Source organism: Pipistrellus kuhlii, unplaced genomic scaffold (assembly GCF_014108245.1).
Source record: "Pipistrellus kuhlii isolate mPipKuh1 unplaced genomic scaffold, mPipKuh1.p scaffold_m20_p_3, whole genome shotgun sequence".
NCBI lineage: Eukaryota > Metazoa > Chordata > Mammalia > Chiroptera > Vespertilionidae > Pipistrellus > Pipistrellus kuhlii.
Genome location: NW_023425529.1, coordinates 44,750,977 through 44,777,840, shown reverse-complemented (window position 1 = coordinate 44,777,840; position 26,864 = coordinate 44,750,977). Strand labels below are relative to the sequence as shown.

General features: G+C 46.5%; 2 protein-coding genes across 2 annotated transcripts; both read left to right on the top strand.

Annotated features, from left to right (window-relative positions):
• The first annotated feature begins 21 nt into the window (after positions 1-21).
• KRT4 (keratin 4) lies at positions 22-6,588 on the top strand. The gene is made up of 9 exons (XM_036454863.2): positions 22-604; positions 2,247-2,461; positions 3,372-3,432; positions 3,746-3,841; positions 4,340-4,504; positions 4,769-4,894; positions 5,317-5,537; positions 5,796-5,830; positions 5,940-6,588. Exons 1-9 carry the CDS (start codon positions 98-100, stop codon positions 6,107-6,109), a joined length of 1,596 nt encoding a protein of 531 aa, XP_036310756.1. The 5' UTR covers positions 22-97; the 3' UTR covers positions 6,110-6,588.
• Positions 3,330-22,124, top strand: KRT3 (keratin 3). Its single transcript, XM_036454882.2, has 11 exons — positions 3,330-3,333; positions 15,834-15,837; positions 16,212-16,821; positions 17,774-17,994; positions 18,552-18,612; positions 19,044-19,139; positions 19,434-19,598; positions 20,033-20,158; positions 20,481-20,701; positions 21,069-21,103; positions 21,520-22,124. Exons 3-11 carry the CDS (start codon positions 16,222-16,224, stop codon positions 21,816-21,818), a joined length of 1,824 nt encoding a protein of 607 aa, XP_036310775.1. The 5' UTR covers positions 3,330-3,333; positions 15,834-15,837; positions 16,212-16,221; the 3' UTR covers positions 21,819-22,124.
• Positions 22,125-26,864: the final 4,740 nt, after the last annotated feature.

The window sequence follows — 26,864 nt, the reverse complement described above, 5'->3', positions numbered from 1 at the left end:
CACATATAAGAGACCCAGGCTAGAGCTGCGGCATTCACTGGCCTGGCCCCTCTTGCTTCTCTCTGACAACTCAGAGCTCACTCTCCTCTCTCCAGCCATGATCTCCAGACAGCAGGGTGTCCGAGGCGGATCCCAGGGCTTTAGCGGTAGCTCGGCTGTCGTAGGTGGGGTCAAGCGGGTTGCTTTCAGCTCGGCTTCCATGTCTGGGGGTGCAGGCCGTAGCTCCTCTGGGGGCTTTGGCAGCAGGAGCCTCTACAACCTCGGGGGAAACAAGAGCATCTCCATGAGCATGGCCGGATGCCGGCAAAGTGGTGGCTTTGGGGCTGGAGGAGGTTTTGGTGTTGGGGGAGGTTTTGGGGCTGGCAGCTTTGGTGCTGGTTTCGGTGCTGGCAGCTTTGGTGGTGGATTTGGGGGCTCATTTGGTGGACGGGGTGGTTCTGGCTTCCCTGTCTGCCCTGCTGGGGGGATTCAGGAGGTCACCATCAACCAGAGCCTGCTGACCCCACTCCATGTGGAGATCGACCCCGAGATCCAGAAGGTCCGAACTGAGGAGCGAGAGCAGATCAAGACCCTCAACAACAAGTTTGCCTCCTTCATCGACAAGGTGAGCATCCTCTTGGCCACATAAGGTGGCAGAAACCAGGGTTGCTAGAGTCCCAGCATCTCAGACCTGAGCCTGCCATGGGAAAACCACTGAACTACCTGGACCTCCATTTTCCAGCTGTTGAAGGGGGCGGGCGGTTAGTGTTCTGAGTTTCTTGTTTCCTGCTGGGTGGGCTGTCAAAGTAGTTCAATATTTGGAGTTTTCTAGATGTGCCATGTGATACGTGGAAAATCATTCAACTTTTCTGGGTCCAGTTGCCCCAGTGATTAAGCAGGTTCATTGTTACCCTGCTTTTTCTCAGATTTTGGTTTTAAAATAACACAGTTAATAATTTAATAATTAGCTAACAATTTATTATAGTTGATGTAATAATTTAACTGTTGGCACTTCTGTTGTAACAGAAGGAAACCAGGCTGGTTTGTCAAATAAAAAAGAGGCTTACTTTAGTGGCAGAATCTAGTTCCCCTCCTGAATCTGGGCAAAATTGCTTATCTGGGTCTGTTTAAAGAGATGAAGAGGATGGATCTCTCCTGGTCTTTTAGTAGTCCAACTTCCTTTTCCATACAAGGTTAGGGATTCAAGTCCTCAAACTCAATTATAGTCAAGTGTGATGGATGATAGCAAGCAGATTAGCCTCAGAGAGCTGAGGCATCCAATGACCAATGAATGAATGGATACAGGTAGCACCCTCAGTCAAGGATGCCCTGGGTCTCCATGCTTCAAAGACTAAGTCTGTTTAACTGTATGAGGCAAGAATGAACAATCTTGGAGTAGATTGAATGGGATTGTTTGCTCTTCTTGCTAGTTTGAATAAACCAATAGTAGCTTAAAGAGGCTTTTTTTTTTTTTTTTTTTTTTTTTTTTTTTTGCAATCCTAGGGCACATAGATATTTCAAGACCAAAGGTTTGGTGCTTGTTTCATCTAACCTTTTTGGTTCAAATTGTGATCAGTTGCCATTACCTGTTTTTATTTAAATTCTAAGCACATAAAGTGGAAATGCCATGCTAAGCTGCTACCTTGATTTATCTGGCTAGATCTTTTCATAGAAAAAGGGAAAGTTCTGGGAAGTCTTGCAGAACTGAATCTAGCTGAGACTCAGAATATGTCTAGGGCCTTGATCTTAGTTAAGTATACTCAGCTGTACACAAGTTCACAGGAACATACCAAGTGCATTTATGAGTAAGTGATTTTTAAAAAAATCTGCAATGAATTTATCATTCCTTTGCTATGGTCCTGAGTCACTTTGAATGCAATCACTCAGACTAGGGGTGTATTTCTTAATTTTACTTTACTTTATTTTACTTTATTTTATTATTTAATAGAGGTCAGTGTTCTTAGTAATTCATCCCAGGGCCCCTGGATACCTGTACAGGAAGTTGTTTCTTGCTGCATGGTCAAGCTCTGCTGCTCTGTCTATGCTCTGTTCTTCACAACCCACATGGCCCATTGGTTGCCAGGAGCTCACAAGTGGGGATCCACCCCACTGACCCAGTGTGTGGTTCCTGAAGTTGCAACATGATGGCCCTACTTGAATGGCTCTTGGGCCCCCTGGTTGACTTGGATTGAAGGGGTTGGCGTTGGCCATGGCCAACTCTCCTGTCAAATCTTCAGGCCCTCATTCTATACCTTTTTGAAACACAGGTGCGATTCTTAGAGCAACAGAATAAGGTCCTGGAAACCAAGTGGAACCTCCTCCAGCAGCAGACAACCACCACATCCACCAAAAACCTGGATCCCTTCTTTGAGGCCTACCTCAGTGCCCTTAGGAAGCAGCTGGATTCCTTGGTCAATGACAAAGGACGCCTGCAGTCTGAGCTGAAGACCATGCAGGACAGTGTGGAGGACTTTAAGACCAAGTACGTGGGGAAGAAAGGGGGATGCCAACTCACAAGTCTGCCCAGCTATGTCCCAGGCTTCCTGGGCTCCTCTTCAGTCATTTAGAAACCTAGGCTCTGAAGATATCCCAAAGGTGTCAAGCAGGTCCTCTAGTCTGCTCCCCTGTTTTGCCACAGTTACATTTTAATGGGGTAAGGCCTAGTAATCCTAAATTGCCCAAATATAAAATGAATGATACATTCAAAGAGCTGGACTTGCCATATACAAAGAAGATTAGAAATCAAACAGATGGAAAATACAATACCATGATAAAAAGATTATAGGTTGTAGAGACAGCTGGATTTGGATTAAATACTGAGTCTTTCACTGGCTGTATAATCTTGAGTAAGCTTCTTAACCTCTCTGAACCTTAGTTTCTTCATATTTAAATGGGGATAATAGCCCTACCTTATATGTTGAGAATTAAATAAAATTAAAAGAGGAAAAGAAAGCAGGTAGCAATGGACATATAATGAACATTCAATGCATAGTAGCTCTTATTATAATGCTGACTCATTATGGGATGCAGCTGAGAAGATACCAACATTCTCCCTCAGTTAACTATCACATGAAACAAAGATGACTTCTAGGGAAATAAGATCAAGCAAATCATTGCTGTTTCCCCTCCCCCCTCCTTCATATCTTATCTCTTGAAAACAGTCTTCTTAAAGTTTGGTTTTCACTTCTCTGAATAAAACGGGGTCTAGTCTGGTACATCATGCCTGGTCATTATTCAATAAATGTAGGTTGAATGAATATTTGTATGAACATGGGGAAATGTAGCCAATTAGCTGGATATTTCCAAACAGATGTTTGAAAGGAGTAGCAGGTTGCTGAGAAACACTAGCTCACTGTGGTGCATCTGTCTTTTCCTTTCTATCTCCATCCCAGGTATGAAGAGGAGATCAACAAGCGCACAGCTGCTGAGAATGACTTTGTGGTGCTTAAGAAGGTAGGGGATAAAGGTCACCTTTCCCTTGGGAGTGGTCTTTGGTGGGGTTGGTCTTTCTCTGCCTCATCTCCACCACATTTGATACTATCCAGATTTACCTGAACAGGGTCCTAAGAAATTAAGGCTGGGAAAAAACCCTGTTTAGATAATTAACATCCATATCTGCAGGAGGCTTTCGGGGCAGAATATGTTTAATGGCTTAGTTCCTCACTACCTCACCTGGTACTGAGAAGCCTTTCTGTGTCACCTAATATCTGCTGCCCCCGATTATAATTACTGCAGCGCGTCTCTTCTCCCCACTCTTCCTCTGTAGGATGTGGATGCTGCCTACATGACCAAGGTGGAGTTGGAGGCTAAGATGGATGCCCTTAATGATGAGATCAACTTCCTGAGGGCCCTCTATGCTGCGGTGAGGACTCCATTGACCCTTCTATTCAGGGAAGGGAATCCTCCATCTATGAGGCAGTTGGTTGGAATTCACAGTTCTTTGAAAGGACTCTAATTCTTTACTTCAAGGGGGTGGGTTCTCAACAAGGTCTTGGATAGAAAGGGGTGATGTGAGAGGTTCTCAAAACCAGATGTCTTAGAAGAGGTGATTAGATCTAAAGATTGCATGGGATAGAATTTATTGCCATTTAGCATTTCTCTAGTGAAACGCATTTGTTCCATTTTCTTTATGATAGTCCTTGGGGAGCAGTAAGGACTACAAACATTACTTTCCTATCTTGAAATGCCACAACCATTTGATTTATACATTGAAATTGCCCCCCCCCCCACCCCATTGGGAATGTTAACTCTGCTTCCATCTGAGCCTGTGGCATGGCCATTTCTGTGACGACAGCAGATTTCTGGTCTCAGATAAGGGAAGACTCTCCAGGTGGCTTAATGTGAGACATTTTCCCTGTAGGAGCTGTCCCAGATGCAGACCCATGTCAGTGACACTTCCGTGGTCCTTTCCATGGACAACAACCGCTGCCTGGACCTGGACAGCATCATCGCTGAAGTCAAGGCCCAATATGAGGAGATCGCTCAGAAGAGCAAGGCTGAGGCTGAGGCCCTGTACCAGAGCAAGGTGGGTCCTGAAGCTTTCTCAGAAGTTTGGAGTGGCTTCTGGGGCTTTGCTTTTGATGTCTGTGAGCAGATGATTATCAGCTTGAATCCAAGAGAAGTCAGAAATGAACTGATTCTTTGAGGTCTGATTTGTTTTGAATAAAACAAAAATGTGACATTTTTGTTTTATTCCTTCTACTTGTGGCAATTCTTGCTGGGATGACTTGAGAATAGACCCTACTCAGACACCTCTAACCCCTGGTTCCCTGTGTCTCTTGGGTCTTAGTTCCAGCAGCTCCAGACCTCAGTTGACCAATATGGTGACAATCTGAAGAACACCAAGAGTGAGATTGCAGAGCTCAACAGGATGATCCAGAGGCTGCGGTCTGAGATTGAGAACGTCAAAAAGCAGGCAAGTGTCACTTCCTTCTAGCTGTAGTACAGGGTTGGGGCCTAACAGATGTCTCCACAGGAGATAAGAAGGTAAGGCATACAGGCCAGAAAATCCTGAGCTTGTCTGCAGGGGATTTGTAGTTCTTTACATAAGTCATACCCAGATCTTTTCAGCAGTATCTTAGTTAACATGACATGCATCCCCAGGAAATTAGTTTTCTTGGCTCTTTTTCATTGGGTTTTGCTCTTTAACCAGTTTGGTGGGAGCATTGGTGGGCCCTGGTGGAGTGGATGAAATGTATAAGAAGGTGCATCAGGGAAGGTGGGGAGAAGGACAGACAAACACTGACATGTTAAGTCCAGCAAGCAGGAGAGGGGACAGATGTACATTTCTTGACAGCAGGATACTGACGATTGTCTGTCTCATGCCCTTGTCTACAGTGTCAGACTCTGCAGGCCTCCGTGGCTGATGCTGAGCAGCGTGGGGAGCTGGCCCTGAAAGATGCCTTCAGCAAGCGCACAGAGCTGGAGACTGCTCTGAAGAAGGCCAAGGAGGAGCTAACCCGGATGCTGCGGGAGTATCAGGAGCTCATGAGTGTGAAGCTGGCCCTGGACATTGAGATCGCCACCTACCGCAAGCTGCTGGAGGGCGAGGAGTGCAGGTGAGGGGAGGAAAGCAGGGCAGGAACATGGGGAATTGAGAGATCTGGGGTCATGGCAGGTCCGGGGCACTTCTGTGGGGCCACCTGCTTCAATGCTGCTCTGGTGCATTATAAGCAAGTACACTATTAGATAACAGGTTCATAGCCAGGCCTTATGTTTGTCTGCTTAACAATGGGAAAGGTGCTCGACACCTGGTTATTGAATGAAGTGTGGCTATAGGCTCTGCTGTGACTCACTGCTCTTTATCTCTCCCACAGAATGTCTGGAGAATGCCAGAATGCTGTGAGCATCTGTAAGTACCTTCGGTCCCTGCCAAGCCCATTGGTTTACCCTGGTTTGAGCTGCAATTCTTGGTTGCCCATACTGTTGGAATAACCATGTCCTTTGCTTCTATTCCACAGCTGTGGTTGGTGGTGCTGTCAGCGCAGGAGGCATTGGTGGAGGAATAGGAAGCTGCTCTGGATTTGGCCTGGGCGGAGGCTTTGGCTCTGGCTCTGGAAGTGGCTATGGGTTTGGTGGTTCCAGCAAGATCATCTCTTCCACCACCTTGACCAAGAGATCCCACCGATAGAGGAGATGAGATGCCTGCAGCTTCCTGAGCCCAGCTGGGCCCAGTCTTGGTGTCTCTGTGCTTCCTTCACCTCCGCCTCCACGCTACCTTTCTGGGACTCATCTCACCAGTGTCATCTCAGTGCCGGAGTGTGGACTCTGCCCTTTTGGAGTTTGGTAATTTCTTCTCAATGTGGACTTGGTGACTTACCTGTAATGGGAAGGTTGTCAGCTGACTCTTCACCCACATGGACAGAGGAGAACAAAACTACACGCTTCATCTTCAGAATAATTGGGATCATATTCGTGCCCTCCCAGCCCAGTGCCATCTCCTACCAGATCCCAGATATCTCTCTACATCAGGACCAACTCCTTCTCTATCACTTGGCAGCAACTGACCCTGCAAGGTCAGGACAAGAACCACTCAGTGTCCCATCTAACTCTTCTCCTTCCTTCTATCCATCTATGGGTGAATTTTCAATAAAATGCTTTTGTCATTCACTCTGAGCAATTGTTCTTCATTAGGAAGAAGTCGTCTGAATTCAGGTGAAAGTGAAGGAAGTTGAGGCTTGAGGGCTCTGTCTGTGTAGATCAAGGTCATCAGTTAATTTTTCAGGTCTTTTTTAAAAAATACTCAGATTATTGAGGGAGAAGTGTGTGGAGCCTGAAGGCTGCATCTGGAATAGAGACATAAACTCAAAACAATCAACAATTATACGAAGATAAACCATTGTAAGGAATGAGGGTCAGGCCATCTCAGTACTGAGCCAGCAGTGAACCTGGAGGGAAGGGGTCCAAGTCTTGGAGGTGTGGGGTGTAGGAATGGTACCAAGAAAAGCCATCAGGAGTCTCTATTGAATATGGAATAATTGGATATTTATACCCAGAGTCTACCTAGCAAGGCCTCCCTAGTTACAAAATTCCATGTGTGGGCCTAAATCTCACCAGACCAGCAAGGCTTTCAGAAACTTGTTCTAAGAATCAACATGGTCATGGTTGTTGGATGGAGGAATGAAAGCTTGTCCTCTTCACCAAGCTTTTGTGATATGCCCACTTCCCCAGCTTCTCAGGCGACTGTGTAATGATGCAAGAGTCAGGGAAGTGAGCAATAGAGGGTGAAGCTGCCTGAGGGGCCAACCCTGGGAGATTCCTGTTGGTAAAAGGAAGAATGGGGGTCAGGGCACTCAGAGGTGAAGGTTTGGGCATTGCCTTTGTGGACACCCTGTTTCTATACTGGACCAATTCCAGGATACCTGGAGCAGCATAATCTTCCCTTCACTAGAGAAAGACTATGTGCAGTCTGACACTCATTTCCTTGGCTACCCAATTGGTGCCTCACACCTTTGACTTTTGGGGTGTTCATTCAGACTCCAATCCCTCCAGCGTAGTGCCCAAGGGTCCCTGATTGTGTGCACATAGAAGGCACACAGTTTGCTCAGGGCCAGTCCTTGCTCAAGGGGTCTTCACACAGACCTGGAGGTAGGCTCAGGGCAGCAGGGGTGGAGCAGCAAAGAGTTAATCTGGGCTCCCTGGGCTGAAGCCTTTTGCCAGGAGCAGCCACTCCCTGGGCAGGACTTCTTGGTTCTTCAAAAACCCTGCCCTAATCTCCCCATTGTCTCAGGGGTTCACCCCAAGTGTCAGAACAAGAAGTCTTTGACTTCTTCCCACCACTGCACCCCTCTCCTGGAAAAATGCTGAACTGGCTCTTTTCTGAGTTTCTGGGGTGCCTATGAGGGGAGGAGTCAGGGATTGGAACAAAGGGAGAAGGTTCTCAAGTTCACCCACCAGGAAGTTGCAGGTTGTGATGGAACGCACTGAGAGGTCAGGGGTGGTGGTGGTGGTAGCTGTTGGGCAGATTAATGAATTAGTCATGTCCTCTGAGCAAGCGTAGAATGAGAGAAACCACCCTGGTGCCACTGCTGGTCTAGGTTTTATATTTGTAGGTATGTGGCTATGTGAGTGTTTTTTATTTATTTATAGAAGAAGATTCCTATCTTACAAAAAAGAGAAATAACATTCATGTTGTTCTCTATTTCCAGAACAGTCCAAGGCAGTGGATCCTGGTCATGAGCCATGGATTTGAAGCTGGGTGGCTAATTGAAGGGAATTATTTGGGGAGAAAATCCATATTTGAGATAATTGGTGCCTCCTTTCCCTAAGACCCCTTAAATTGAATTCTGGCCAGCTCTTTGTGTTCAGGGGAACTATAGAGACATTACCTGCCCCTTGGGAGCTCTCTGCCCCCCACTCCCCATTCCCTGGCCCTTCCCCACCTCTCTCCCGCCAATGCTTTACCTAGATGTATAGTTAAATCACTTATCACATCATAATGTGAGTTGGGAAATCTTTAACTCAATTTATTTGATTCATCTACCCTGACTCCTGCTCTTCAAGCTCTTAACTTCTAATCATGGCTGAAACCTCATCCTTGGTTTGGCTTAGGCTCTGAGCTCCCAAGCAATGATCACATTTGCATAGGTCCCTCTGCCTTTACCAAAACCCTCTGATCTGGGTCCCACCCTCTCAGTTTCAGTAAATTGTCCCTCTCTTGCTGTTAGTAAAACCAGAAGGTGATAGCAAAGAGGAGTTTATTAGTGTTGTCCTACTGTGGGATTTTGGTTTAGCTTGCTGTTGGGACCCAGGTTTTGGATTCTAAAACCTTGGAATATGTCCATTTTTATTTCTTGGGTGGATGGTCAGGGTCTAGCTACCTGAGGAAATAACTGAGGGAGTTGTTCTCTCTTTGTGACCCTCCAAGGCATGATACTAGGGGGCCAGCCCAGAACAAAGGGGGCTTCATGCAGGAGGTGGCATTAAGGACACGTAAGCCTGGGTGCTAGAGGTGGAGAAAAGTGATGTGACAGAGAGCAGGATTCTATTTTATTTTTCAATTATAGTTTACATTCAATATGATTATTATTATTTTAAAATATTTTTATTGATTTCAGAGAGGAAGGGAGAGGGAAAGAGAGAAAAACATCAATGATGAGAGAGAATCATTGATCAGCTACCTCCTGCACACTCTACAATGGGGATCAAACCTGGACCTCCTGCACACTCCAAACTGGGGATTGAGCCCACAATCCGGGCATATGCCCTGACTGGGAATTGAACCATGACCTCCTGATTCATAGGTCAACGCTCAACCACTGGGCCACACCGGCCAGGCTATATTCAATATTACTGAAAACAGGCTTCTAATTTCCTCTAAGGGGAAGTCCTTTTTTTCTAGGAAGCTTCCCTGAGTGGCTCCGCCTTTTTGACTCACCCTGTTGCTCAGCCACCCACAGGCCTCTTCAGGCCTCATTCTGATCACTCTTCCTTCCCTGTGAGGTATCTGTAGTGTTTCCTTCGTAAGAATGGGAGTTCCCTTGTCTGCAAATCCACCAAAAGTTTCAGCTCAACAAGCATCACACTGGAGTCCTCACCCTTGAGGAGGACATAGTTCTATGTGAATACTAGAGGCCTGGTGCACAAAATTTGGGCATGGGGGTGCGGTCCCCTCAGCCTAGCCTGCATCTTCTCCAATCTGGGACCACGCAATCCTGGATCACTGGCTTCTAATTGTTTACCTGCCTGCCTGCTTGGTCACCCCTAACTGTCACCCCCCCCCCCCCCCCCCCCGTTAGCCTGATCACCCCTCACTGCCTCTGGGTGCCAGCCTGATCAACCCTAACTGCCCCCTTCAGCCGTCCTGGTCACCCCTAACTGCCCCTCCCACCAGTCTAGTCGCCTCTTACTGCCCCCCCCCCACTAGCTTGGTTGCTCCCAACTGGCCCCTCCTGCCAATCTGGTTGCCCCACACAGCCTGCTATTCAGTCATTTGATGGTCCCTCACAAACCCTCTGTTGACCTGGTCATAGGTAGCCATCTTGTGAGGGTGTGAGGGTTAATTTGCATATTATATCTTTATTACATAGCATGTGTGCATGGGTATGGGGAGCACTGGGGAAGCAGACATTAAATATAGATTTTGCCTACCTTCAGGAAAGAGAGTGATGGTAGATATAAATACTGAAGCTCTGTCACACCAAGGGAGAAGCATTTACTTTTGCCTAGGGATTCAAGGAAGGTTCTCTGGAGAGGCAACACCTCTGATAAATCTTGAAGCCTGAGAGGGAGTCATCCAGATGAAAGAGGCATAGACTTGGAGTTGAGGTGAGAGATGCAGGTGTGCAGGGGAGAAGGGTGCCCTAGACAGCATGAATACCAGAGTAAAGGCAGGGAAGTATGGCCTAGCACAGTATATCTATGAACCCAAAGGAACTTAGCATCCCTCAAGACAAAGAGCAGGAAGTGGTGGGAGGGGAGGCTGAAGAGGGCTAGGACACACTTGGAAGACCATTCATTTGGGGCTGGGCTTCAAGTGCCAAGACTGAATAAGCTGAGGACAAAGCATGTGTGAGAGAACAAGCTCTGAAAGAGATGAAGAGGGGACTCGGGGTCACCTGCTTTCAGGATGTGGCCTTTAGGTCCATGATGGGCTTTGGACTCATATCTGGGAACTGCCCCTGCACCTCACTCCTCTTCTATGGAGCAGTAATGCTGAGTCTTGCAGCTGCTTTACTCTGTTCCTTTCTTGTTTACTATGAGAGATGTTCTCAGGGACTAGGAGATATATTGCCATTTTTTTGGTCTGGAAGAATCATCTCCCTCAGAATGACATACAACCCTTCAATAATTGTTGCCTACCTTCCATGGGCGAGGAGCTGTGAATCGCTGTCTCTAAATCTCCCTAGATTACTTACACAGTATCTCATGGTCATCTTATTTTCTACCATGACCACACCCTCTGCTTTAAGTCCAAGTGGAATCCCTTAGATTCTCCAGTGGAGGGAGTGAGATCTTTGCTTTTCAAACCATTGCACAGTAAAATTAATGTATATTTCCTCTTAACGTTCTCTTCCCGAGATCAAATGATCACCTAATTCTCCCCCCCCTTACCTTTTGTCTCAAGTGACTTATTTAATAACTCCCTGTCATTAAACCTCGCAATGAGGAAAAGATGAACTTTCTGCTACTACAATCACTGGCTTGAGGAGGCACAACAGACAGATAGGATTCAGCACAACGATGGGGTGAGCTCCTGGCCACAGAGGAAACTTAAATAAATAAAGGCTTCCTCTGGGCAAGCTTCACCTTCTGTTTTGTTTCCTTGTTTATCTTTTCTGCAGTGCCCTGTGGCTGCTGTTTCTTCTTACAGCAGGAAGTGGAAGTGAGTTGCTTGAAACTGGAAGGCAAGTGTTTGTCCTAGAAGATAAGGAAGGTGGTGTAGTCTCCACACATTCTCCCCTGACTCCTGTGATCAAACGTCCACACAGCAGCTAGTTCTATCTATCTATCTATCTATCTATCTATCTATCTATCTATCTATCTATCATCTATCTATCTATTTTACTTTTAAAAATGTACTCTATACAAAAAACCCCAGTTCATATGGAAAGAAATCTACAGACATCTGAGGATCAAAACATTCTTTTAAAAAATTATCCAAGCCTGGCTGGCATGGCTCAGTGGTTGAGTATTGACCCACGAACCAGGAGATCACAGTTTGATTTCTGGCAGAATCATCAGGGCACAGGCCCTGGTAGCCGGCTTGATCTCCAGTGGGGACGTGTGCAGATGGCAGTCATTCAACGATTCTCTCCCATCATTGATGTTTCTGTCTCTCTCCCTGTCCCTCCCTCTCTGAAATCAATAAAAAATATTAAAAAAAATTTATCCAATATATAATATTGAAGTTACTATTGAGATGTTCCTCTCAGGAAAACAGGGAATTAGAAAAAATACACAATATTAAAAGAAATAGCATTCTAATTACCAGTACTAGCCAGGAAAAGTTCTTGAGGCCTTTGTTGCAGGAGCAAAGAATCCCTGACCCTGTGTGTCACAGGCTGGTGGACATTAGCCTGGGCTCCCAGGAGCTGTGTGCAAGGCAGAATGGTGAGAGGCCTGAACCCAGCTACAGAAAAGAAGGGGTCCTACCATGAGTCTGAGTGGGGGCTCAGTATTTCAGCAACTTACTCCTATTTCCAACCCCATTCCACCCCATCCCATCCTAACCAGGACAATTAGTTGGTTATCAGGCATCTCTCTATATAAAAGCCTGAGATTGTTTGATGGAATGAAAGGAAGGACCAGAATGACTGGTTGACCAGTTGCTCTGATGTGCACTGACCACCAGGGGGCAGATGCTCAATGCAGGAGCTGCCCCCTGGTGGTCAGTGCATTCCCATAGCTAACCTCCCACTGCCAGCCAACCTTCCTGGTCCCTCCCTCAGGCGAGGCGGCCCAGATAGGCCCTCATTGTCAGCCAGGCCTAGGGACCCCACCCATGCATGGATTTCTTGCACTGGGCCCCTCGTTTTTACATAAAGGTTCAATAAGACTCCTGGTGTAGAATGAGGGAAAGAGACTAGCAGGAGAGAGCCCCTGTAAATGTCTGTTTAGTAAAAGATAACAAAGCAGAGAGGGATAAACCCTAGGGCTTCCAGAATGCAATGGCCCTGTAGTCAGCTCTCTGGTCAACACCAGTTCAAGTGAGGATACTTGAACTTGGCTGAGCATGCAGAGGGGTTTCCTCCTGGCCTCACAGCACTGTCCAGGAACTAAGACTGTGACTGAGTATTGCTGTGTGAGAAGAAACCAGGTCCCTGTTTTTTGTTTTTGTTTTTTTGTGGATTGGACTCTACCATGCAGGTTAGGACACTGAGCCCTGTTCTCCGTTCCTTTTGGGAAAACAGGACTTGAGTGGACACTTCTGCATCCCATCTCTTGTATGAAGCTGTGCACAAGCTTTGTCTCTAGACTCAACTTTTAAAAAATCAGCTCTTGCCGAAACCAGTTTGGTTCAGTGGGTAGAACGTCGGCCTGCCAACTGATAGGTCCGGGGTTCGATTCTGGTCAAGGGCATGTACCTGGGTTGCGGGCACATTCCCAGTGGGAGATGTGCAAGAGGCAGCTGATCGATGATTCTCTCTCATCGATGTTTCTAACTCTCTATCTATCTATCCCTCTCTCTTCCTCTCTGTAAAATATCAATAAAATATATTAAAGAAAATTAAAAAGTCAGCTCTTGTCTCACCTTTGCTAAAACCCTTCAAAGGCTTCACTTCTCAGAGTAAAACACAGCCTTATTCAGCATCTCAGAGCCTTGTGTGATTTGCCTCTCAGCTGCCTCAGACCTCATCTCTGATGCCTATCCTCCTTTCCCATTTGCTTCAGCTGACCTGGCCCCACACTGCTCCTCAAACACTTTTCATGCTTCTGTCTCAGGGCCTTTGCACTTGTGGCTTCCTTTTCCAGGACACCCTTTGCTCATATGTCTGCATGCCTTGCTCCTTCATGCGTTCAGATATCTGCTCAGGTCTACACAGACCACTCTCTATGAAATAATACCCATTGTCATGCCTACATGACAGAAGTGGGGCATTATCTGAAAATGGAAGCATCATTTTATTGAATGAATTGTTTTGACAGGTATGAAAGATGAAATTTTGTGTGACTTGAAAACCAAAATAGTTAAAAATAATAGTGAACACTGATTGAACACTTAATGTGCTAGGTACTGCCTAGGCATGACAGTGACTCTATGAGAGAGGTACCATTAATAATTTTATATGAGGAAACAAAAGCACAGAGAGTTAATGAACTTGCTCTTGCTCATGTACATGTAGTAACAAAGCTGAGATTTAAAAACTGGGTCTATGTATACCCAAAACTAATATAATGTATGTCAATTATACCTCAGTTAAAAATAAATGAATTGAAAAACTAGATCTATTTGACTCTAAAGTGCATACTCTTAAATATTAAGAGAGAAATAAGGTTAAATTTTTATATGTTTATTTAAACACCTGACAGAGGTTTTGTTCATCCTGTTATGTTCCTATGAGACCCAGAGGGATAGAGATGATTGGCCATCTTTAATGGTTAATGATGCTGATGTACAGAGAATTTTAAAAGCCTTGGTCATGGTTAGTAATGGAGAGGGATTGGTCTAGCTCTGGGTTTGGTTCATTCTTTAAACTCTGGTTCCTTTGAGGAAGCAAAGTCAAGGAGGGTGTCTGTGTGTGGCCTTGGGCTAATTTCATATGCCATTAAGTCTTGGACAGCAGCCATGGGAGATCAGGGCTGTAAGTTAGACATGCTAGGGAGGGAACCTCGGTACTAGGCATGGGAAAGATTATGGGAACGATTAAGTGATTTCAAATGCCTACTCAACTTCAAGTTGATTCTGTGATTGACTGATTCTTGATCCTGTGTGTCATCACATTTTTCCCACTGGAGCGGTGGTGACATCCATTTTGCATGTATGTTTCTTAAATCTGAACTCCAAATTTGAGAGGTCTGGATTCCTCCTGTTCAGATGGTTTCAATGAGCTTGAGCTACCTCGTGTAATGGGATTTGGACTAGCTTTTGACCAGTTTTATTTGGTTGTAATTCAGTATAAAGGTGGGATTCATTCATTAGTTCACCAATTGATTGATGCATTCAATTAACCTCTATGAACATTTATTACTGGCAAAGCACCTTGCTACAAAACAAGGGATCCAGTATGTTAAGAAGACCATAAACTCCTGGAAAGTTTATGGCCTTATTTTGGGAAAACAAACATGTCAAACTCACCGTTGGTCCTCATGCCTCGTTTATGTGGCATGTGGCCCACCACCGCAAGTTTGACATGCTTGGGCTAGAATGTTCTATAGCCTAGGGGTAACAAATGAGGGAGAGAAGGACAGGTGGGAGAACCAGGCCATTGAAGAGCACTTCCCTTCCTCTGCCTTTGGGCCATCTCCAGCCCTTCCCTGTGAGCATTGAAGAATCCCTCGTTCTTTCCTCCTTTCTGCCCATTCTGCTGAGCCTCCTGCCAAGGCCATACAGGCCACACCCTTGGCAGGGCCTTGTGCAGAGCAGACAGAAAGAAAAGAGACCTGTCCTGGAGAGACAAGCGGCTGCAGGAAGGCTTTTTTCTTGTACAAGCCAAGCCCAGTCGCTAAGCCTCTGAAAAACACCACGCTGGCAGATTCTCAGGCTTTTGGAGTTGGAGACCTATGGTGGTGCTGCCAGCTCTGCCAGGTCTGCCCTTCTGAGGCTGGTGAGTGAATCTAGACAGTGAGGCCACTCCACCAGAGAACGGTCCTACAGAGGCCCTGCATTCCTTATTCATGACCGAGTCTCCAGTAGCTGGCTTGAGTTAGATAATCTGTTAAATTTGTTGAAGTGATGCTAGAACTGATGTTTGAATTTTCAGTTCTTTGGGACTTGAACTGAAACCAGAGAAGCGCCAAAAATGGGGTTGGGGGAGCAAGAAAGGAAGCCTTAGGGATACCCCAACATGTGGAATAGTGTGTAGTTTCTCTGGGAAGGCTTCAAAACAAATGAACAAATAAACAAATAAAATTTTTGCATGTTGAATTTTGCTAATGACTCATCAAAGCGCTTAGGCATTAACTGCCCTTTTTCTCTAAAGAGTTGTGAACCCACATGCTGCTGCCTCCCCAACTATAGGTTGGGACAGAGGGGGAACTGGAAGGCAGATTTGTGATGGTTCTGGGCTTTGTTTCCAGGAAGGGAGACAGAGAGATCACCACATCATCCCCAAATCCAGCATAGAGCTGGGCACACAATGGGCACTCAGTGGCCATATACTGATGATGGAGTGGAATGTATCATCCCTTCTATTAAGATATTTTCTCCAGAACCTCCCCAACCCACCTTTCACGCCTTCTCTTCCAGAGCTGAGTCCAGTCTGGTAGGGCTAAGGGCACCTGATGAGGATGAGCGTGCCTCTGGATCCTGTCAGACAAAGCTAGGCGGTGGCCAGGCCCAAGCATGGGGCAATGCCAGACACCACCGCCTTCCAGATAAGCCTGCCACCTTAGCACTTTTACCATTTCAGATTATTTTCAAGGTGTGTTTTAGCATCCTGGAACAAACTTATTGCCTTGGAGGCAAACCCAACCCATGACTATTTGAGACTAATTATCTCTTGTTCATGTGAGCCCAGCAACCTCTTAGATGTATATAAAGGGATTTAATCTGCAGAGAGTCTTCAGTGTCCTTCCCTCTTCCTCTGACTCTAGGCTTCCCTGCTGCACTTTGGAACTCTTCTTTCACCAAGACATCTCACCATGAACAGACAAGTCTGCAAGAAATCTTTCAGCGGCGGGAGCCAGGGTTTCTCCGGACGCTCTGCTGTGGTCTCCAGCGGCAGCAGCAGGATGAGCTGTGTGGCCCGTTCAGGGGGAGCCAGTGGAGGAGCCTGTGGGGTCCGGAGTGGGGCAGGTGGCTTTGGCAGTCACAGCCTCTACAACCTGGGTGGCAACAAGAGCATCTCCATCAGTGTGGCTGGTGGTTCCCGGACTGGTGGCTTTGGGGGAGGGCGTAGCGGCTGTGGCAGTGGCTTTGGAGGTGGCTATGGAGGTGGCTTTGGTGGTGGCAGAGGAATGGGAGGAGGCTTTGGAGGGGCTGGTGGCTTTGGAGGGGCTGGTGGCTTTGGAGGGGCTGGTGGCTTTGGTGGAGCTGGTGGTTTTGGTGGAGCTGGTGGCTTTGGTGGGCCTGGTGGCTTTGGCCCTGGTGGCTTTCCTGGGGGAATCCAGGAAGTGACTGTCAACCAGAGCCTTCTGCAGCCCCTCAATGTGGAGATTGACCCTCAGATTGGGCAGGTGAAGGCCCAGGAGCGGGAGCAGATCAAGACCCTCAACAACAAGTTTGCCTCCTTTATCGACAAGGTGATGAAGCTCTGACTGGACCCCATTTCTAGGCTGAGAACTTTGAATTTGACCTTTAGACACAGGGTTTAAGATAAATTCTGGGAGGGTGAGGCTGAGAGGGTAAGGTTAGGCAGCATTCCAGGGTCTGTGAACATGTTTAGGGCCAATAAGTTTATCCACATGAAGATATGAGTAGAAAAGATAGTGGTCGTCTATTTGGACCCAGACAAACCCAAGTCCTACTTGTCTGACTCTGCTCATGGAAAGGAAAAGTCTGACACAGAACTGGGAGCTTTACAAACATAGGCTGCCCTCTGAGGCTTTGCAGGAGACCTGTTCCCTCTATGTCTCTGTGCTAGACAATGGAGGTGGGTGCCCAAGAAAAAGGATGAAAGAGGTTTACATGGAACCTTAGTCTCTGCAGAGAAGCTGGGAACCTAATTCGCACCCCTAATCAATCTTTTAGAAAGAGAGGGATGGTCAGTGACTTCCAGGCTAGGATAGCTCACACAAGCTATTGCTCTCCTGTCATGATGGGTATGGCATTTCAATCAGTATCAGTTCTCAGTGACTCACATCCTTTGAAAACTGGAGTGTCATTGGAGCCTTAGGTGGAAAAGACTCTGCAAGGTTTAAGTGCAGTTTTGCAGAGTGCAGTGTATTTTTGGAAGTTATGATAGTCACGACATCCCTGGGAACACTGAAGGGTCATCTTTACTTCTGTGTCCAGGCAGAGCTCATTTCAGTTTCCCTGTCCATCTTTCCTCCTGTAATTTTCCAAACCATGCTGCATCCTTAGTCGTCTGACTGATAGAATTGTCTGACCATATCTTCTCCAGCCACAGTAGAAACCTATCTTCATGTCTTTTCTAGGCCTTTGTGCTGGGATATGGGCAGATACAGACACCTGTCTTACCTGAGCCAAGGTCCCTCTGATCCTTTGCCTGATGTTTTCCTCAATGCATTGCAGGTACGGTTCCTGGAGCAACAGAACAAGGTCCTGGAGACCAAGTGGAACCTGCTCCAACAGCAGGGCACCAATTCCATCACAGGCACCAATAATCTTGAACCCCTTTTTGAGAATTATATCAGCTCCCTGCGAAGCTACCTGGACAGCATCCTGGGCGAGAGAGGCCGCCTGGACTCAGAGCTAAGGAACATGCAGGACCTGGTGGAGGACTTCAAGAAGAAGTGAGTGACAGGAGCAGGAGTGGGAAGATGCCATGAGACAACCTGTTACAGAGTCCCAGCCCTTACTGCATTCCTCCTGTCTGCTGGGCAGTGGTGTCACTTAATCTCTTTTCCTCTCCTTATTGTCAGAGGATAGCTTGGTTCATTAGGTTCACTCCTCACCTTCCTTCTTTAAGGGTAGTCTTTTACAAATAAAATTGTGGCAAGCAGGATGAGTGTAGAGTTGAGAGAGAACTTCTTCAGGAGCGAGGTTGGGGAAGATCCTGGTTCTAGGATCTGGAGGATGCTGGGACAACTCATGGTGTGTTGACCAACCATCCTGGTTTTCCCAGGACAAGGGACTTACAGTGCTAAAACTGGGATAGTATGTCTGGAAAAATTGGAATGATTGGCTCTATTAACTAATAGGGAGGTAGTAAGGAGGATATGTTCATCTAAGAGGGTTGGGAGAGGAACAGAGGGCTGGAAGAGATGAGCTTTCAGAGTTTGAAAGAGAATAGTGGTGTTTATGACTACCTCAAAACCCAAACTCAGTTATTTCTTTTTAACTCCTACAGATATGAGGATGAAATCAATAAGCGTACAGCTGCTGAGAATGAATTTGTGACCCTAAAGAAGGTAAGGGTTACGTGTGAGGTTCCTGGGGCTTGTAGGTGCAGATTTCTGGCTGCTTTGGAGAAAATCTCCTTACTCCATTGGTACAGAGCCATCAAGTTTAGGCAATTGGAGAAGAAAAAAAAGAAAAAAAGAAACCAGGTTCATCTTAGTCTGGAAAGATTCCTTAGTGAGTCAGTTCATTTATTTTTAGTGTTTTTATTTATTTATTTATTTATTTATTTATTTATTTATTTATTTATTTATTTATTTTTTAATAGGGTTGAACTTAAACCTCCACAGTGAGATGTGAATCATTTTGTTATGTGGAGACCAGCCTCAGACAAGGACCAATAAATCACCAGCCTTAGTCCTCCTAACTCTTTCATGCTGTGATCATGGTTTGTTGTTTGGTCCTTGGGAAAATAAGGCCTCCTTGCTTCTTTCTTTCTCAGGATGTGGATGCCACCTACATGAACAAGGTAGAGCTTCAGGCCAAGGTGGATGCCTTAATTGACGAGATCAACTTCCTAAGGACCCTCTATGATATGGTAAAGCTATTTATTACTAAGAGGGAGAGAGAAGGTGGGTGAGATATTTCAGATTTGAGGCTCAGAAATTTAATATTAAGGTCTGAAAAGACTGAGCTTAGAAATAAGTCCCTTGTTGGGGTTCTGCAGGATGGGCTGCAGACATAGGGTTTTCTGAGGGGCTAGGGGACATGGTAGGACTGATGTACATTCAGAGCTGAGTCAGTGAATGGGATTGTTAATCAAGAGTCTCTCTGAGCCTCTGTGTGCTTGTGGTAGAGGCCTGAGAGTGAACATATCTCTTCGTGTTGGCAGGAGCTGTCCCAGATGCAGAGCCACGTCAGTGACACTTCTGTGGTTCTGTCCATGGACAATAACCGCTGCCTGGACCTGGACAGCATCATTGCTGAAGTCAAGGCCCAGTATGAGGAGATCGCCCAGAGGAGCAAGGCTGAGGCTGAGGCCCTGTACCAGACCAAGGTGGGAGCTGAGCACCTTTCAGAGGATCCATTGAAGGTCTCAGGGAATCTGAGGCCTGTGGGGCTGCTGGGTGATGAGTCCCCAGTGTCCCTGGGTAGACCTCTCTTGGTTCTACTCTCTGAAGACATCCCTGTAATGGTTGGTTGTTTAGCTTTTAGAAAGTGCTTCCCCTGGAGGAGGTGGTTCCACTGTCCCCTGCCATGACATATGGGTCTGACTCTAGCTTGCTCAAGGACTGCAGGATACAAGAACCTTCTTTCATGACAAACCAGATGTTCTTTTCTCTGCTGCCTCCGAGTTGTCCCTGCTGAAACATGACTCAATGTCATTTTAACAAATGCTTACGAAGCACCTCAAGGTTGGGTAGGTTTAGAAATAGAGAAACAAATCAGGCAAAACTGCATGAACACCTTATTTTCCCTTCTGTTCTCCAGTTGGGAGAGCTGCAGACCACAGCTGGCAGACATGGGGATGATCTGAAGAGCACCAAGAGTGAGATCATGGAGCTCAACAGGATGATCCAGAGGCTGCGGGCTGAGATTGAGAACGCCAAGAAGCAGGTGGGATGGTGATAAATGCTAGTGCCTGGGATTACTGGTGAGGGGTGGGGGCTAGAATATCAGGATTCACAGTCTGAAATGGACTTATGGGTTCATCTCAGGCAGCATCGGCTTCTAGTGAGTTCAAATACCAAGCCAGTCTAGATGGCTGGTAATCCACAAGAGAAATATCTTCAGGGATGAAGACAAGATACAAGTGCTAGCGAAGGGATGATGTTGCCTGACTTTAAGACATTTGCTCTAGGATAATCTATTGTAAGACTCAGAGAGCCTGGGACACTCCTACTGGGCCCATCACTTCTCCTACCTCCTCCTTTCCCAGAATGCCAACCTTCAGGCAGCAATCTCAGAAGCTGAGCAGCGTGGGGAAATGGCTCTCAAGGATGCCAATGCCAAGCTTCAAGAGCTGCAGGCTGCCCTACAGCAGGCCAAGGATGACATGGCCCGGCTGCTGCGTGACTACCAGGAGCTGATGAATGTCAAGCTGGCCCTGGATGTGGAGATTGCCACCTACCGCAAGCTGCTAGAAGGCGAGGAGTGCAGGTGAGTCTCCAATTCCAACTTCACTGACCCAAGTCACATGCTGAGGGCTAGATAAGTGAACAAGTATATGGGGATGAAAGCCTGCTGTGTAGAGAGAGGCCCTGACCACCCCAACCCCCCACCTTCCACAGGCCTTGCAGAGAAGCACCTGTGATTACTAGGCCACTCTCACCATTGTTAGTCAAAGCACATATGTAACCAATGTGTATAGGGTCTCTTTGTTGTGGCTCATAGAAAGGTAGAAAAAGGGGACAGATCTGCTAGGCTTCCGAATTCAGTTCCGGTTGTGTTATTCAACACCTTCATTCATGGGCTTATTGGAAATTTGCTTTGCGATGATGACATTTTCTCTTGCTTTTTCATACAGGATGTCTGGAGAGTGTCAGAATGCTGTCAGCATCTGTAAGTAGCCAAAGTAACCCTGATAATGGGAGCTGATGTTGAAATATTAGTAATAATACAGGGCAGTAGCAACTAATTAAAATATTTCTATGGAAGTTGGAGATGGTGGAAGGGGAAACAGATAAGACTTTGTTACTGTTCTGGGTCCAAGGCACTATTAACAGGTCTGCAGCATGGGGAATAACTAATAGGGAGCCTGTTAATAGGAGGAGAAATTATGATTAATCTCTAAGGGAGTCAAGAGTTGATCGAATGTGGAAGGAACCACAGGACAACGCATGATGTTTTAAAGCTATGGGGCTGAACATCTTATGACATTAGAGTGTATTACAATGATCAATCATTTTGGGCCCAGCAGATCATTAATTATAATAGTGTTCTGGGCGCTGATCCCTGTACTGTCCTCTCCCCTGCAGCTGTGGTCAGCAGCAGCAACACTACCTCAGCCTCCACGGGTGGTTACGGAGGTGGTTTTGGCGGTGGCTTCCGTGTAGGCGGGGGAGCAGGCAGTGGATTTGGCGGAAGCAGTGGCGTTGGAGGTGGCAGTGGATTCGGTGGAACCAGTGGATTTGGCGGAAGCAGTGGCTTTGGAGGAGGCAGCAGCTTTGGCTCTGGCTCCGGGAGTCGCTGTGGGGTCAGCGGAGGTTTCAGCTCTGGCAGCAACCGGGGTGGCAGCGTCAAGTCCTCCCAGTCTTCTCAGCACCGCTCCAAGTAAATAATGAGAATGGGAACCATCACTAGAGCACCTCTAGCCTCCATCAGCTCCTCCCCTACGACAGACAGCTGCTCTTTGGATTTAGAAGACTGGGGCCTCTTGCTCCTCCATCCAGATCCCTGGCCAACTGCAGCCAAGGGAATCTCAGGCTCTCTCTGGCTCCAGCCTGTGCATACGATTGTCCAGGTGTGGCCTTAGCTGTCACCTTCTGTTGCCCTTGGGGTCCCCTCCCTTGGTGGAATGGTCCCCACAGTTCTGATGTGTCTAACACACAGGCTCCTCTACCCATCTGTTCTGTCACCAATAAAGTGCATTGTGTTTCACTTCAGGCCTCTGAGTCCTCTCTGGAGGCCTTTTCACCCCCTGGACTGACTTCTCCATCTTATCCCAGGGTGGGCTGTATGCACCAACCAAGGCAGTTGGTCCCCACTGTCCATTACATGGGATGTAAATGGGCAATATCTGACTCATTCATTCTTTGAGCAGGGGGAAAGGGCAGGTGCACACTCCAGGAGGCCCTGTGGCTTCACAGTTCAAGGGGGAAGGTTGTATTATGCAGACATCCATACCATCCTTGCTTTCTCTCATTGTGAAGAACCTAAGAGAACCTTGAATTGCTAAGGGACTTGGGGACAGTGGATTTCTTTCTTTGGTGCTGTCCCCATTTTAGTCAACATCCTGAAAACTTTCCCTCAAAAGTGCACCCAGGAAAGGATGAGGTGCTAGAATTTCAGGTTGCAAGGATTTCTTTTTATTATTATTATTGTTATTATTATTATTAATTTATTTATTGATTAAGGTATCACATATTTGTCCTCAATCCCCATTCCATTCCCCCAACCCTCCCCTCATGCCCCCACCCCCTATTGTCCTTGACCATTGGTTGGGCTCATATGTGTGCACATAAGTCCTTTGGTTGATCTCTCCCTTTTATCCCCACCCTCCTTTTGAGGTCCAACAGTCTGATCCATGGCTCCTTATCTCTGGGTCTGTTCTTGTTCATCAGTCTATGGTGTTCATCATTTCCCCTAGATGAGTGAGATCATGTCCTACTGGAGAGTCAGCTATCTCAAAGTCTGACCCACAGAACCCCCGTCTGTTGGGAGCTCTGTAAAAAAGGTTTCCTGTCCATTAAATCTTCCCTAGTTGGAGCCCATATTAGAGTTCTGAGAAGTCTTGTAGCAAAGAATACTTGTTAGCTATCTTTAACCCAGCATTTTCCAAAGACCTCCCAACCCTCTTCCTGGCAAACGACTATTAACCGCCCTCGAAAAACATCCTGCACCCAAGCACTGTCGACATGCACTCTGGGCCCCCAGGTGTGTGCCCCAGCTATGGGAACTCTTGGTGTCTGCCCTGCACCAGGAAGCCCTGATGCAGTGATAGTCAGCCATGGGAGTGCAGTCGAAGGTCAAGGCTGGAAGGAACTCAGGCACAAGTAAGCAAAAAACTTCATGTGTGAACAAGAAGACTGAGGATCCGAAAGGTGGAGCAGCTTGCTTAGGCTCTTCAAGCATCTGATGGTGTGAGTCTTAGGCACACCCATGTATCCAAGTCAAGAGCTCCTTTCACCTCCCCACACTGTTTCTGAGGCTGAGTTGCTGCCCTTCTTGCATGGCCGGTTGCCTGGGGACCCACAGAACACACAGGCGATAAAGTAGAAATGCTTACCATCTCAAGGCACACATTCAGACTCGCTTTTGCTGCTCCTCCATGTCCTCTATCCAATGCCCACTGGCCCTGTTCATTCTGTGGGGGTTTATGAGTGAGTCCTCCCTCCCTTCCCCCACTACTTAAGTATCTCTCTAGTGACAGGGGGAAATCTATGTAACTTCTCAAAGGAGAGACTTGCCAGAGGTAGCCTGGCTCAGGAGGAATGGCACCATGGAGAGGGCTATTTCTAGGAGGAGGTATCAGGCCAGAAGAATGGTCAGGCTGGTGACCTTGATTCCAGAACCTGAGACTGAAGGAATTAATTTCATGTTTGGCTGGATATTCTCAGCCCAACCCTGATCATTTCTAATTCAGGCTGAAACACTCCAGGGAACTTTACCTAGTTCTGAGTGCTCTCTCTTCCTTTCACCTCAGCATTTACAGAATTTCTTTGTATGTCAATCTTTCAAGTGCTCTTTAGTTGCTGGGCTTGGGTTTGCTTTCTTATACTTGTCTAAACTTTTCATTCTTTGAGTAGGGCACAAGTTGGTGCTATGTTATCCATTCTTGTCATATCCTATAAAGCATGTCTCCCCCCAATCCCCAACAGGGCAAGCTCATAGAGGTTGTTGAATAATACTGACTAGTATGCCTGGGCCGTAGTTTGGGATTTGGGGCCATTGGCCTTTTGCCTCTCTCTGCTTTGTTCCACATCTCTCGAGCTTGGGTGTGGAATGATACATCTTCTTGTGATGACACAGAGGGCACAACTTATATCCCCCTATTTCTACCCCATTCATTCCTCTCTGCCTACTCCCCCCTTGATCACCATCCCCCATTTGGGAAGGACACTGAAAACAGCATCTTCCTGTTCACCCATTCTTTGATGTTAAGGAGACCTAGATGTGTTTTAAGATTCAGGCTATTTCTTTCTGGGATGCAGACTACAGTACTGGCCAGAGCAAGCATCAACAGTGATGGAGACATTCTGAATTTGAGGGATGTATACATATTTAGAAGTTTGTTTGTTTTAAAATGGAAATGCCCTTTTATTCTGGGCAAAAACATAGGAAACAAGGCAGGTAAATATGTGGCCTTATGGTAGTACTTTCAAGACCTGAGTCTGCAAAACTGGTGTGAACCTGGCTGGTTGATGCCTCTCTGCCTTTGATAAACCATTCCCCTGGCCAGGAATACTTATTCTACCTTCAGTTTTTATTTTATTTTATTTTTTTTGTAAATCTTTATTGTTCATATTATTACAAATGTTCCTCATTTCCCCCGCCCCCTCTATTGCTCCCCTCCACCAGGTTCCCACCCCACCCTCTGCTTTTCCACACCCCCCATTGTTCTCATCCATAGGTGCACAGTTTTTGTTCAGTCTCTTCCCGCACCCGCCACTCCCCTTTTCCCCGAGAATTGTCAGTTCACTCCCCTTCCATACCTCTGATTCTATAATATTATATTCACCAGTTAATATTGTTCATCAGATTTTTTAAATTCCCTTGGATTTTAGTTTCACTTGTTGATAGTTACGTATTTGTTGATCATAATTTTTATTTATATCTTCTTCCTCTTCCTAAAGAACCCCTTTCAGCAATTCATATAATTCTGGTTTGGCGGTGATGAACTCCTTTAGCTTTTTTTTACTTGTGAAGCTCTTTATCTGGTCTTCGATTCTGAGAGATAGCTTTGCTGGGTAGAGTATTTTTGGCTGTTCATCACCTTGAATATTTCTTGCCATTCCCGTCTGGCCTGCATGGTTTCTGTTGAGAAATCAGTTGAAAATCGTATGGGTGCTCCTTTATAGGTAACTACCTGCTTTTCTCTTGCTGCTTTTAACATTCTCTCTTTGTCTTTTGCTCTTGAAATTTTAATTATGATGTGTCTTGGTGTGGTCCTCTTTGGATTCCTTTTGTTTGGGGTTCTGTGCGCTTCCTGGACTTGTAAGTCTATTTCTTTCCCAGGTGGGGGAAGTTTTCTGTCAATATGTTTTCAGTATCTTGCTCTCTCTCTTCTTCTGGGACCCCCATAATTCTGATGTTGGTTCGTTTGAAATTGTCCCAGAGGTTTCTTACATTATCTTCAATTTTCTGGATTCTCTTGCCTTCTTGCTTCTGTGGAGGAGTGTCCTCTGGCTTTTTGTGTTCCAAACCTTTGACTTGATTCTTGTGATCTTCCATTCTGCTTTTAGGACTCTGTATAATATTTTTTATTTCAGACAATGTATTCTTTATTTCTAGTTGATCCCTTTTCATATCCTCATAGATCTCATTTATCTGCCTTTTCTAGGAAACTCTTGAAAAACCTTTTAAGTGTGGTTTTTAACTCTATATCAAGTCGCTTCTTGTCCTCCATTTCTTTTGTTTGTGATCTGTTTCCTTTTCACAGCTTCCCTGAGTTGGTAAGGTGGCTTTGTGTGCTAAGGTGTCCTATATGGTTCAGTGGGTCAGCCTCCCAGTTATCTGAGGTAGAAAGTCTTGGTATAGCCCTTTGTGGGTTGTGTGTGCAGTCTTGTTAAGCCTTGCATGTTTTTGGTATCACTGGTAAGCGTTGATCTCCAAGCCAATTGGCTATGAGGATCAGAAAGTCTCTCAGCTAGGAGGGTTTCTGTATTCTGCTTGGATGGGGCGGAGTCTCAGGGTGGCACAGCCAAGCTTTGGTGAATTCCGAAGATTGGTTGCAGGCACGGGCACCTCTTTGGTATAGGTGCAGAGAAGCTTTAGATTCCTGTCTGCCACTCCCTACGAGAGTCCTATTCACAGCGAATGAGAAAGCTAGCCACTAGAGGGGCTTCTGTGCTCCGCTTGGATGGGGCAGAGTCTTGGGTGGTGCAGACAAGTTTTAGTCAGCCCCTCCCTATGAGGGTCTGGTTTCTGAGTCCCGCAGTAATGGCTTCACACACCTCCAAGAGATCTCTGCCCACTGCCTGACAGTCTGGCCTCTCCCTGTCTGGGGCCGTCTATCAGGTGGTTCTGTTTTCCTCCCGCATAAGAAAGCCAGCCGCACATTAGCTGTCTGCCCTCTCCGCGCGCAGGGAGTAAGCCAGCAGCGAACTTGGCCCGCCCTCTCTGTGCTCCGCAAGCAAGCTGGCAGTGAAGTCTGTGGCCGCCTTTTCGCGCGTACAGTTCTCCACACCTTCACAGTTCCTGAGGTTCAGTGTGCCTTCTCTCTCCTTCCCAGATGGTAGAACCTCTTCTCAGCCAGCCGTCTGGTGCTTCAGGATGATCTTTCCCCTGTTTTCCAGTTCTAAATTGAAATTTGTTGTGGTAGGCTGCATTCGGGTGTCTACCCTATGCCGCCATCTTTGTTTCTCTCTATTTTTTATTAGCCCTGATTTCTCATTGACGATCACTCAGGCATTGCCTCTTGAAAGCTTTCCTGGACCTTCCA